This window comes from Kogia breviceps, chromosome 15, assembly GCF_026419965.1.
Source record: "Kogia breviceps isolate mKogBre1 chromosome 15, mKogBre1 haplotype 1, whole genome shotgun sequence".
In the NCBI taxonomy this organism is placed as follows: domain Eukaryota; kingdom Metazoa; phylum Chordata; class Mammalia; order Artiodactyla; family Physeteridae; genus Kogia; species Kogia breviceps.
In genome coordinates this window covers 57,220,577-57,234,319 of record NC_081324.1, presented here as the reverse complement: position 1 = coordinate 57,234,319, position 13,743 = coordinate 57,220,577, and the positions used below count along the sequence as shown (strand labels likewise).

Here is a 13,743-nt window from a genome sequence, read left to right as displayed (position 1 = left end):
ACTAGAATCAACTCTCTTTATGCATTTTTCTGCTTTCTTGCCCAGCTTTACTTTTGCTATTCAGGTCTTGGATGGGCCTTAAATTGGGCAAAATATGCATTCACTATGGATCATCTGTTCATGGATAAGAGAGAATTATCTCCATTCTGTGAATCTGACTTCTGTGACTTTCCATTCAGACCCTGGGGTGTGACTCTAGATGGGTATTACAATCACCTACAAGATTTTTTAAATACCGACGCCTGGGTTCTACATCAGAATCTGATTTAATTAGTCAGAGGTGCACCCCACACATTACTCTTATTTAAAAGCTCTCCGCATAATTCTAATTCACAGCCCAATTTGAGAACCCCTGGCCCGAGCAGAAATGAAAGTCACAGCTCCATAGAGACCCTTAATCATCTGAGCAAGTGACACCTCTGTGAATTTTGCATGCCACTGTAGGGCTTTGTGTCCCAGTTATGACACAGGCATGAACGTTTAAGGAACTAAATGAAATAGGGTGTGCATCTGACTCTGTCTTAACCTCTAGTAAATGTTTCGATTATCAGCTTTTCTTTATCAGTACCTCTTAACTTTAGCAGAACTCCCTGGATTGGGGTTGACAGTATACAGGATTTAATGATAACATCTATTCCCTTATGTTACCCTTTTCCGTTATTATGGGACATGCACAGTTCTGGATGCAGACAGTGTGGACATTTTTAATTACAGACACAGACATTTTTAAAATTAGTTGATGTCAGATAACAGGATATGCTGAAAAACACTGCTGTTGTTTTTTTAAGCTTTCACTGTAGGAAAATATTTAGTTCAGTGATTATAATTAGAGGCCTAGCCGTGGTATTCTGAAAAGTATCTATAATTTTGACTTCCTGTTTCTTATTTCTGTTTAAAAAAGAGGCTATGATTGAAAGTTTAAAAAATAAATCCACATTGAATGATTCCACATGGTACAATTTGTCTCTTGCAATATCTTTCTCCAAAATGGGGCAGGACAGGGATTTTTTTTTCCCCCCTTCGAAATGTCTTATTTGCTCCTCATTTAAAAGGAGCATATGAGGATGATGCTATCAAAATCTGTCAGCAGGTCATTCCAGAGAACATTCCAGATGCTCCTCTATAACCTCTTGCAGGCAAACGATTAAATATAGTACTGATAGCTTTGTAGATACATACCTAGGAATTTTAAATACCTCTCATAAAATTATATTGCTTATCAACAAGAGGGTTTATTTTCAAAGTTCCGTTCGTCCAGAAACTTTGTACTTTTATTATTTTTAGATGACTTAACCAAAATATCCTTTTGTTCACTATGCTGTGCAGTCGTGTGCTGTGCACAGAGACAGGCTCGGTAGCTAACGTATTGCCCCTTGAATTATGCCTATTTAGTACTAAAGGAAGCAACAAAAAGATGAAAGGGAAAAAACTGTTCTAACATAACATATTTAGTGTCCTTTTAAATTTTATATGTTAAAGACAAGTATGACTTGAAATACTTAATTCTTCACCAAGATATTCTGAAGTTGACTTTTCAGGATTATTTGCCATGTTATAAAAGTTCAAATAAGCTATAACCTTATGTTTATTTGTGGAATAAAGACATCAATCTAGGCATAACTGGGTTTTTCAGATTAGTAGCTAGTGCAGTGACCCATGTGTATTTCCTTTCTCTGTATCAGGCGGCACTTCAGTAGGGAATATGATCAAGAATTTGTCAGACATGGAAGTGAGGATTTACTCCTAACTTAATTTTTTTTTAATCTTAACATTTTCATTTTAATGCTCACTTTTACAGTATTGCAGATCACTGACATGTGGACACTACTGAAATTCTAGAAAGCTCTTTATGCCACTCTTGCATGTTCTGTGTTTGTAGAAATGAGAAATGTTTGAATCCTAAAAACACCGGAGATTCAAAACATAATCTGTTACTCTTTGGAAATAATTATTAAATGTTGAGATGGCTTCAGACCATTTTCCAAGTTAATAGACACTAATTTACTTCTTCAGAAAAAAAATGAATGAGTATTATATGTGTAGCACAAGAAAAGAACTCTCTTCCTAACTTGCCTTTTTGGAAACTGTCTGCTTCCTCTTCTCCAACCCAACCCCCTTTATTCAAACAGACCAAAGAAGAAAGAGAGATTTCTGAAAAGGTTCTATTTTTGCAGCAAGGAAGCTCTCCATTCTTTGAGTCTCAGGTAAAAAACAAACATGAAGGAATTTTCCAGAAGGAAATTGCTCTTCAGATTTCAGTGTCATTAAAATGTCTGTAGTTTTTCCTTTCTTTTTAAAATTTACCTTGTTTGCCACTAAGGTAGGTATATCATTTTTGCTTAGATTCTGGGGAGGGAAATAGGGAATTTTGTTACTGTTTTAGTTATCCGTTAGCTATCGTTTCTTCGTGGCTTTTGCTCCTAGGTGATCATATCTGTGTGTGGTCATCGAAGCATTATGATTATACTTTGTAATGATATTACTGGACCTTTTAGTACCTCTTTCACCCATAGAGTGATGCTAATTTAGATGACCTTGACTGATTTTGAAAGTTCTGAACTTTTATTGGTTTTCCCACTAGCCGAGTTTGATAAAGGAAATTCAGGAAGGAGGCTCTGTGGTTACCTCTCATCAAATCATTTTCCAGAAAACTGTCCCATCGACCCTAGAGGTTATTTTTCAATTCATTTTGTTTAATCTGGCACCAGCCTATAGATGGATCTGTAATCCTTTTTCTTAAGGCCCACCTATTTCTAGATTCAGGCTAGGATAAATACGAAAGTAGCAAACGTCCAAGTTATGTAAACCAAGGTGCTCCCTTGCTCCTGGCTTGGTTTCTCTTCCCTCTGTAACCTGTTAGACCAGTTACCTGCTAATGTCCTGGTAGGCTCCCCAAATACAGAAGTTTCATAACTTCCATTTCTTCTGCCTTATTGGAACTAACACTAAGGAAACTGGCAAAGAAACTCCTGAGACGATGAACTTCGGTTGTAAATAAAATCAGAACAGTGTACAGACCACTGTGACCTATTTCTAAAAGGCTCTGACAGTGTCCTAACAGTGGGAAATAGTTCATTACAATGCCTGGGACACAGGTGCACTGAATACTTACTGGATAATAAGTGCTGGGGTGGATTCCGTCTCCCATATAAGGAAGCGTAACTCACAAACATGGAAAATGGTTTTCACAGAAATTTGTGGAAATGCTGGCACATTCTTTGTGAGAACAACAGATACGAAGTACAGTGTTCTATTTCACATGGAAAACTGCCTTTTCTATGTCCACACAAGTAAAGCTAAATAACTTGTACAACAGCTTCGAAAATGTTGTTTAATCTTGACATACAAAATGATCAGACATTTAGCATAAGATAAATATAGTCTTTGCAAAATTTACCACCAAAGTATTTCAAGAAATCTGAAATTGTGAGTCTACACGCAGACCGTATTCCAAGTTGCAGGTCAGAGTTAATAAACTTCAGATGGGAAGAGATTGCAGCCATAATTAATAAAAATAACCCCAGCCCTGTGCAGTCACCTCCCAGGCCTGAGTGTAGCTCTCACCCTGGTTGCCTTAAAGGATTCTTATTTTAGAAATGAGATACCATCAGAACTTCTAATTTAGCTTTTATATTCCAAATATAGGGCACAGAGGACTGGGTTATTGTAGACAAAATACCCACTGAGGTAGTTGATGGTGATTCGAAAAAGATTGTGGCGTACAAGGTGGTGCCCGTGGGCAGCAGAGCTGATGACACCCTCGCCGACCTGTTAGGATCTAGCGCCACTGAAGTGCAGAGCTTCGAAGACTTGGCCCGAGAAGTGCACTTGGAGGAAGAGAACAAACAGAAAATATACACACTCGGGAAGTCCTACGATACCGTGTCTGGAAAAATTGTCACTATGACGGGAAAAGTCAAAGAAGGGGAGAAGGTGGTGTCCCCCTCCCCTCTTGAGCCGGGACCAGCCGAGTCCGTGAAGACCCGCCCTGTCCTGGCAGAGTTCGAGGTCCTGGGAGCCCTCACCGAGGACAGGACCAGGACGGGGACCGAGGTCCACACTCCAGAGCGGAGGCTGTCGGAGTCGCTGGCCCCCATCAGCGAAGCCGAGTCCCGGCAGCAGAGCCCCGAGGATGATGCTCTTGAGAAAAGCTACGTGCCCGGGAGGGATGCCAGCCCGGAGGGCGAGGCCACGGCCTTGAAGGTGGGGCCCTTCAGTCCCCGCAGAAAGAGCCTGTCCAAGTGGAGATATTCCCGGGAGCCGGCAGTCATCGCCGCCACCACCCGATATGTTGTCCCAGAGTCGGCCACGTCCCAAGTCGTGGTAACCGGTGCCGCCTTTGGGCTGCCGTTTCCGATTCCAGCATGACGTTTGCCGAGGCAGCCCTTCCACCCCGAGCCTTTCCATTTCTCTTGCTGTTTGGCTTACGTCGAGAGCCGCCAACCCAAGCTTTTTTGTTGTTTTCATGGTTAAGTCACTACCGCGGTCTGACATGAGCATTGAGACACCTGCCATTTTATTTCCAGCTCTTGTCCCCGAGGTGGGGTGGTGCTGTCGGGGCTTGCGGTGCCGGTGCCGGTGCCGGGTGAAAGGATCCGCTTCACCCAGCACCGCCCTAACCCCAGGAACTCTCTCCGCTTTACCAAACCAGAGCCCCTGCTCACCCCGATTTGCTGTTGATTTCCCATTCCTATGTGTTTCTAAATCTGTCTGTAGATCCCTCCATCCCTCGCTCTGGGTCCCGCGCCTACAGTTCTAACCAGCTGTGAATGAGTACATGCCCTCCTGTGTCCTGACCTCTGTGCTTGACTCTCCATTTCTCTGTTCACTCAGACTAAACAGTCTTCTGGAGAAAAGCTCATGGATGGCTCTGAAATCTTCAGCTTATTAGAGTCTGCGAGAAAACCGACAGAATTCATAGGCGGGGTTACTTCCACTTCTCAAAGCTGGGTGCAGGTGGCCATTTGTTTCCGTCCTCGGTGTCTCTGTCTCTGCCTCTTTGCCTTTTCTGTGTGCCTTTTTGGTGTGTGTGTGTGTGTGTGTGTGTTGCATCCAAGTGGCTTTGCTTTAAACACCTGAGAGGGGTCTTCACTTACACCCCTCTGTGCCTGTCCCACGTTTGCATCACATAGTCTTTAGTTCCATTACAAGGACATACTTCAGATGTTCAGAAAGCAGTTGTGCTGAGACGTTTTAACAGCATTTAATTTCTTAAAGCATTTTATGTCAACTGTTAGGTCTAAGGAAGCAGCCAAAACCAATATGCATGTGCTCCGATGCTTTCATTTTGTTTTGGTTTTTTAATTGCGTTTTATACTGCACTCTTGTTTCTTTTGCGACATCCGAAGAAGCAGCACGGGTTCGAGGCTATGTGTCAGCGGAGGGCAGGCATCAGAGATTCTGGTGGGGGGAATGAAAGCTAATTTATATTTTCTCTAAGCATTGCTGGTTATAAGCACTGGTACTGGCTTTAGGTACCCTGGTGAGTGGCTGCTTTTGTTTTTTTTGTTGTTTTTTTTTTTTTTGCTTTCTGACCTTTGCTTTATGGAAAGTCACACTGACACCACAGTTTTTTTTCCATGCAGAAAACAGAAACCAAGATGGAGTCTGGCAAAATAAAGACGGAAACAACCCAGCACCCCCAGCCACTTAGCACCTTCTTGGTGGGGGATACGGCATTGGTGGAGGAAAGACATGTGACGAATGTGCATGAGAGTGGGGATGCTTCTTACGCAGCTGGAGATGACATGGATGCTGTGACCCAGGCGGCATCTGCTGATGCTTCTGATGTGAAAGGGGAGGAGGTCGCTGCTCTGACTGAGGGAGCGAAGGAGGAAAAAGGGGAGGTGGCCGACAAAGCTGTCCTCGAGCAGGGAGAGGTGGCAGCTGCTTCCCAAGAGCCAGAGGAGGAGCAGAGTGCAGCCATCCACATTTCTGAAGCTTTGGAACAGAAACCTCATTTTGAGGTAACTAGCGGTTAATGTTACTTTTAGTGCTGAAGTAAGTCCCTGAAATTTAGTTAAGCATAAGGGCAGGGCTAGGTTTAATTTTCTGCCTTTTCCAAGAGCAGTTTGTTTCTCCTCTTGTTGCCTTCTTGCATGGCAATTATGGGGTCTCCATGCTGGTCTGGAGTCCCATGCAAACATATATAATGATTATTCACACTCTAACGTTCCAGGAAATGGTTTCTACTCTCTTTGCAGTTACTGTAACTGGCAGTAAACCTGGGAGATGCATAGCCTGCCAAGATATTAGAAAACTTGATAAATTTATTTCTGAGCAGTGTACTTATTCAGAAGGACCAAAACCAGGCTTGCCCAGGCACCAAGTGCTAGAATTTATTCTTTATTCTCTTTTATTGAAATTCCTGAAGTACATGGGGGTGGGGTGAGGGGCGGTGGTTCAGTGTCTTAGTACTTGTTCCTTCTGTCTAAGAAGTTTTTCAATAAAAGGCCAATTTATTATTTTTTAATCTATTACAATTAGTTTATGAGATGGAGGAGAAGGAATGTAAAAAAGTGGGTTTTTTCAATTTCCTTCGAAATATTTTCTTGCACCTGGCACATTCCATATGAATTCTGGGAGACTGACATGTATCTGTCCTGTACCTCATTCCCCAACTGACCCCCCTGTAAAATGTGAACATTTATTTCATACCAACCCGTGCTTATATATATCCACCAAGAGGGGAGGGAAAAAAACAAAGGTGTGTGTTTGCAAAATTGAACAGCCACTCTGCCTGCTTCCCATTGGTACAGTCATCAACTGTGAAGACAGAAACCATCAGCTTTGGCAGTGTTTCACCAGGAGGAGTAAAGCTAGAAATTTCTACCAAGGAAGTGCCTGTAGTTCACACAGAAACAAAAACCATAACATATGAATCATCACAGGTAAGAGTCTATGAAGGCCAGAGCCCTGGCACCTGTTTTACCCCTTGAATGGCTTCGTGCGTTTAAGTGTCACTACATGATACTTAATTGGTGAGACTCAGAGGACCCAGCTGTCTCTATCAAGAATGGTGCAGTAGGTGTAATTTTATTACCGATCCAGGAAGAGCAGGTGACTTAAGCAGGTCTTCACATAACTTGAAATGTAGAAAGAGGCTCAGAAATCTATCTCCCTAGCCATAGATAAGGAAGAACACTAGCTCACCCAGCCCCTGCTCACATTTCTGAAGTCCCAGCGTTTTAATGAGCATTAACAATGGCCAAGTCTGATTCAGTCTTTAGTCAGTGGCAGCTCCCAGATGCTGATGGAACCGCACAGTGATTGTGCAGATAATTCAATCATCGTCATGCCCTAAACCAAGAGAGCAGACGTCTGGAGAGGTAACATCAATATTCAAGTGTGGCGTCTCCCCCTTTGCTTGTTCAGGTTGATCTTGGTGCTGATTTGGAGCCAGGTGTGCTCATGAGCGCACAGACGATCACATCTGAAACCACTAGCACCACGACCACCACCCACATCACCAAAGTAAGTGGGGAGGGAACGGATACAGGAAGGTATCTGTTCAGAACTTCTGGGTTGGGCCACACCAACAGATAGGTGAATATCAGGATGCCAGGCAGCTGCATTGGCTCTCTCACGGCTGCTGTATTTGTGGTGCACCTGTCCTCACATGCCAGGTTCCGTTTAAGAATATGCATTCTGATGCCCTTTGCATGACCCTTAACTCCAGTGCATAGCATATGGTAGATGTTCCAGAAACACCAGCCAGCCAAACCCGAAGGGCTCGCTCTATTCTGGCTTCACTTCTGAAATTAACAATTGTAAATAACTGCCATAGGATTCTGTCTCAATTCTTAAAATATGAATGATGCAACTTAAAGCTGTGTCAGCATTTTCCGCCACTTCCCCCAGTCAACAGTGACGGTAAATTCATCATGCTTATCTGTTGCTTTCAGACTGTGAAAGGAGGCATTTCAGAGACGAGAATCGAGAAGCGAATCGTCATCACGGGAGACGCGGACATTGACCATGACCAGGTAGCGTGTGAGAGAGGGTAGATACCCTGGCAGGGAGACAGAGAAACACTAACTGGTCATACTCTTCCCAGAGCTGTCCTTCTAGTCCAGCCTGTAGTCTAAACGGTTTTCTGAATTAACTTTCCAATATGCAGCGTATGACCCCCCTTTGCAGTCATTGTATCCCATTTGTAGATTGTGTATATAGATCTTGCTCATAAGTCTCCACCTGGCTCTGATCTTGCACGTCCCACCTCCTTTTTGTCTTTGCCCTTCTGTGATTTCCTGGGGATAGGCACTGGCTCAGGCAATTAAAGAGGCCAAAGAGCAGCACCCTGACATGTCAGTGACCAAAGTAGTGGTCCATAAAGAGACAGAGATCACCCCTGAAGATGGAGAGGATTGAGCCCAGGTAAGAGGTGGCGCTGGTTCTCTAGGCTTGGCCTCGGCTGGCATGTGGCCCAGGGCTTCCCTCTCTCCCTCCTGCTGCCTCTTCCCTCTCCTTTTTCTCTCACTGGCATTCGCAGGGCTCTGGGTACCAAGAGGATGGAAAATTGGTTTGCGGCTGCTGGTTTGTTTCATATTTGGAGGCTCTATACTGTGGACTTTTTACATCCCCTGCCAGTTAGAGGATAAAGAGAAAGCAGAGTCTGCTTGCATGGTCCTGCGCATGTTCCCTTTTAATGCATGCTCTGTGCTCCTCTCATTATCCACATTTGAAAGGTCAGATCTGGTTTCACTTGCCATGTAGCCTAATCAGAACTAAGATGGTTTTGTTCTGAGAGGTGCAATTTGTGTGTTCCAAATACTAGGGAAAATAAAATATAGCCTGTTCTCCTTCTGTTGGCAACATTATCCCATTGTAAGCTTTCTCTTCCACTGTGTTTGGTTCTAGCCTGTTTGTGTTTCTGTTTTTGCTTTGTTTTACAATGAGACCAGAGCACTCACTCTCATTGTGGATGTCATCTATTTCCTGTACTCTTTAGGATGGTATTTTTCCCGAGTGTAGTATTGTGTCTCAGGAGGAAGCAAAAATGCAGTCTTGTGGTCCTGCTTTCCTCCAGAAAGCACGTGCCTTTCCAGCCACTGTTTGGCCGACATCATGAGCAGACAGCATCTTCTGTGTGTGCACAGACTTCTCATGCATACTAACCCGCCCCTCGAGAACTCGAGGGGCCCTGAGCATCCCTGGAAGGCTTTGAATGCTGAATGCAGCTCCTTGCACACTTGGTTATGTGATAAAAGTCTCTTAAATGCTTTACACGTGTAAATGAAATAAGTACATTCTCTAACATTGGTTCATGTTGATTGATGAGTGGCTTCTCTCAAAGGAAAAAAATATTAAAATCACTCATTATATTCAAGTTAAGAAGGTAATTTGGAAGATAGAAAGCAAAAAAAAAAGATTCTCTTCAGTGAGTTCAGCCACTTGGGTGACGATGATGTGGTTATTTCAGAGAAAGCCTATCAGTGACGTACACTGGTGTTTTACGGTATCTTGTCAAAAAGAGCATTTTATAACCTTACAAGATACTTTTCCCATGACCTCGACCTGAGGGAAACTCTCAGATGTTTTCAAATGAGTAACTGATCAAATCTCTCTTCTACAGGAATAACCTAGGCTGCACCTGAGGCCAGTCATGCAAACCATTAGGAAAAAACAAGAGTCTATATGGAGTTTGCTCTTCTAACCCACTGATTTGTACCTGCCCATGGACAATTTCAATCCAGAAGAACTGACCTTGACCATTTAATAAAGACACTGGCAGAGATCTTCCCATAATAAAGCAATCTGAGTCAGCATCACTAAACTGATATTGCATGAAGCAACGATACAATTACAAAACAAGCAGCATTTTTACGTTTCACACAGTGTCTAAGTTCTCAGCTACACCTGCACGTTCATAACCAACAATAGAAACCGTGATCTCATGTAACACTTAAAACAATCCATGCCTTTCATAGCTGATTATTATTAAAGTCTAAACAAAATTGCAGTTTCTTAGGTGACAGATCTTTTGTTTACAGATCAACAAAGATTGCCCTAAACTGCTAGAAGCTGTCTAGTCCAGTGTGTCAGGTTTTTTTCCCAGATTAGATGTGCCAATAACCGAGTTTATTCAGTAAATAACTTGAATCTTATACTTGTTTCCTGTGGTTTATTTCTCTCACCTGTCAGCAGTAACGACTCTCCGATCCTCTGGAAATATTTAATGCTCACAATCCTGCTTTGTGTAATCTAATTTAACCGTTATAAAGTAGTACTGACTTTAGCATATCGATGTGATTTCTTCCCCGTCATCTGCTTTGGTCTGTGTTCAGTCTGGAAAGCTTCCCAGAGTTCCCTAACAAGTCCTAAATATGTAAATTGTCATTATTTTGGAAAGAAAACCTGTATTTTTGTTAGCTCACCGTATGATGAAATTTCACTCCGGGAAAACCCATTGGGCTTCTGTTGCTTTGTTTTCTTTCTTCATTTCTTCATCCTTGTATTTTTTTAATGGAGTTTTCTTCTTTTACTTCAAAAAAAGTGTTTTATTTCCAAATCTGGTCCATATTTGCAGTCTAGTTCAGAGCCAAGCCTTAAACTGTACAGAATTTCCACTGTAATAAAACTATTTAGTGTTTAGTTATAAATAGCCTTCAAGAAGTTATATTCTCCATTTCACTGTCAACCACATCGCACAGCCATGGTGAATGTATGTTTCCGCATAGCAAAATAAAAATGGTAAATGCATTTAAACCTCTTATTCTCTAAGTGTACTACTTTCAGGATTGTACGTGTTTGGCCCAGAGCTAACATTTGCATGACATCAAAGGCCTCATTCATCTTCAGGGTAGAGAGAGCCTGTCTTTTTCCAGGATAAAAAGTGTAGACAGATGGGGAACAAAATACGTGTAGATAAATGGTTGGTTGCCTATGCAGGCCTTGAAAAGTACAACTAGTATCACAGAATCTCATTTTCAAAGTTTCTGTTTTTCTGTTAGAAGAGAGGCTGTGCTATATATAATCCCAGTGTTTCTGGGGGTTTTTAATCTACCAGAGAGACACCTCTGCCTCACATCCTCTCCAGAGGCGAGCAGGTTAGCAGCTGGCTCTGCAGGGCCCTGAGTGTTCCTGCAGCTCATTGACATCCAGCTGCGCACATGCCGGGGACGAAGACTCAGCCTTTCTGTTACCAACCGCCCACCTAACGCCTAAATGCATTCGCTGGCATTTCTTACCTCACTTCTGGACTTCTCAAAAAACTCTTAAAAAAGTGTTTTATTCTTCCTCAGAAAATTACTACATTTGACCACAGAGCTTAGTTTTACTGAGGGAGTCAGTCTTATCGTTTATCTCCGAAGGAGTTCTCAGTTTGTCCTTACTGTCAGTACTGAGTATTCATTTTAGGAACTGAAGCATCATTTTCATTGTGTTTAAAGCCAATCCAAAGAAACGTGTTGAGAAAAATTAACCCTTTATTGATATGAAAATTAACGCTTTATTGATATGCCTGCATCTGATATGCTTACTTTGTGCCCCAAAAGTTCACTCTTTTATTTTTCTAAAATTTTTATTGAGGTATAATTGACATATATTATTTTCTCAGTACAACATAATGATTTGATATTGTGTATATATTCTGAAATGATCACCACAATAAAGCTGGGTACCACGGTCACCATACATAGTCACAGTTTTTTTTCTTGTGATGAGAACTTCTAAGTTTGACTGTCAGCAAGTTTTAAATATATGATACCATATATTTATTTCTATTATTAATTATAGTCACCATGCTGTCCATGTTTGCCGTGTTTACCAAACCTAGTGTTTTCAGGTTTCTCTGTCCTCAGCAGTGAGGGCTCATTCTTTTTTGGTTTTTTTTAATTATTATTATTTTTTTTTAATTTATTTTTGGCTGCATTGGCTCTTCGTTGCCACGTGTGGGCTTTCTCTGGTTGTGGCGAGCAGGGGCTACTCTTCGTTGCCGTGCGCAGGCTTCTCATTGGGGTGGCTTCTCTTGTTGCAGAGCACAGGCTCTAGGCATGTGAGCTCCAGTAGTTGTGGCGTGTGGGCTCAGTATTTGTGGCGCACGGGCTCTAGAGCGCAGACTCGGTAATTATGGCTCATGGGCTTAGTTGCTCCACGGCATGTGGGATCTTCCTGAACCAGGGCTCAAACCCGTGTCCCCTGCATTGGCAGGCGGATTCTTAACCACTGTGCCACCAGGGAAGCCCCATTCATTTTTATAAAATTCTGCATTATCAAGGGAGTTACACATTTTCAGCTTTCTTTTCCTTCTATTATGCTCCTCAGAAGTTTTCCAAACCACTCCCACATACTCGGGTGTTTGTGACAGCAGTGCCCTATTTCTAGAACCAAAATCTGTATCTGCTTTTCACTGCTTTAATAACAAATTACCACAAATTAACAGCACAAAACAGCATGCATATATCATCTCACAGTTTCTGTGGGTCAGGAGTCCAGGCATGGTTTTACCGGGTCCTCTCTATAAGGCTACCACCATCAAGGTGTCGGCCGGGCCTGCCTGGGGTATCATCTGGAGGCTTGACTGGGGAAGAATCCACTTCTCTTTTTTTTTTTTTTAATTTATTTTATTGGCTGCGTTGGGTCTTCATTGCTGTGCATGGGCTTTAGTTGCGGAGAACGGGAGCTACTCTTCATTGCAATGCTCAGGCTTCTCATTGCGGTGGGTTCTCTTGTTGCAGAGTACAGGCTCTAGGCGCACAGGCTTCAGTAGTCGCGGGACATGGGCTCAGTAGTCGTGGCTCATGGGCTCTAGAGTGCAGGCTCAGTAGTTGTGGCGCACAGGCTTAGTTGCTCTGCGGCATGTGGGATCTTTCCGGACCAGGGATCAAACCCGTGTCCTCTGCATTGGCAGGTGGATTCTTAACCACTGTGCCACCAGGGAAGTCCCAAGAATCCACTTCTAAGTTCTCTTTGGTTGTTTGCAGAATTCATCTTGTGGTTGTGTAGGACCCTTGGACACTTGCTTCTTTGAAGCCAGAAATGGAGGAGGACACCCTAGAGTGAGTCTGCTAGCAAAACAGAGTATTATACAACATAACGTAATCAAGGGAGGGGCTTCCCATTACCTTTGCCATATTCCATTGATCACAAGCAAGTCACAGGTTCTGCTCACAGCACCAACAAATTTAAAATTCAGATTTGGAGATTAATCAGTCACTATCTCATATTCCCTAAAACAACGGTTTTAAAGCTAGATCCCACTAATGTATAAAACTGGCTTGTGCTTATTGCTAAACTCAGGTAATCTCAGAATATTTGGTTTTAGCCATTACTACTAATACAGAAAACTGTTGCATTGTGTGAGGTGTGTAAAAGACCCTAGTTACTAGCAGAAACTGAAGATTTCTACTACAGTTAGCTATCTGACTCCCAGAAAAGAAATGTTTGCTTCTTAGTTTGCTCTAAGGTTCAGGTCCAGAGTCATAAGAAAACAGGAATTTGTGAGTCTCTCAAATGAGCAGAAAAACAAGTTACAAACCTAAAGGCTTTGTGGTCCAGCCTACTGGTAACCTGCAGTTCCATGATAATCACACAGGGATCTTCAGAAACATTCGTTGTGGAGCTGCCAAGCCCTCAAAATCTTCATGATGTTTTCTCTGGAGTCATAGAGTAAATTACCAAGTTGAGGGAATAGCCCTCCTTGCATGCTTTTTGTCCAGTGCGGCCAGCATGGAGCTCAACCTAATAGTGAGGCCCCAGCCTGTGTGGACACTCCTTGCTTCTTCCTCAGTATTGCAATTAATG

The 13,743-nt window shown here is 42.7% G+C and overlaps 1 protein-coding gene across 50 annotated transcripts in view; it reads left to right on the top strand.

The window, feature by feature from the left end:
- Positions 1-10,707, top strand: part of EPB41L3 (erythrocyte membrane protein band 4.1 like 3) — a 223,223-nt gene extending 212,516 nt beyond the window's left edge. For 32 of the 50 annotated variants that reach the window (XM_067015583.1, XM_067015615.1, XM_067015581.1 and 29 more), the window contains 7 exons: positions 4,834-4,956; positions 5,586-5,966; positions 6,759-6,890; positions 7,375-7,473; positions 7,905-7,985; positions 8,260-8,376; positions 9,575-10,707. In XM_067015583.1, coding sequence (XP_066871684.1) covers positions 4,834-4,956; positions 5,586-5,966; positions 6,759-6,890; positions 7,375-7,473; positions 7,905-7,985; positions 8,260-8,370 — 927 coding nt within the window. In that variant the 3' untranslated portion in view covers positions 8,371-8,376; positions 9,575-10,707. The remainder of the gene's footprint in view (positions 1-4,833; positions 4,957-5,585; positions 5,967-6,758; positions 6,891-7,374; positions 7,474-7,904; positions 7,986-8,259; positions 8,377-9,574) is intronic. The other 18 variants (XM_067015616.1, XM_067015575.1, XM_067015612.1 and 15 more) reach the window with 4 other exon arrangements.
- The last annotated feature ends 3,036 nt before the right edge of the window (positions 10,708-13,743 follow it).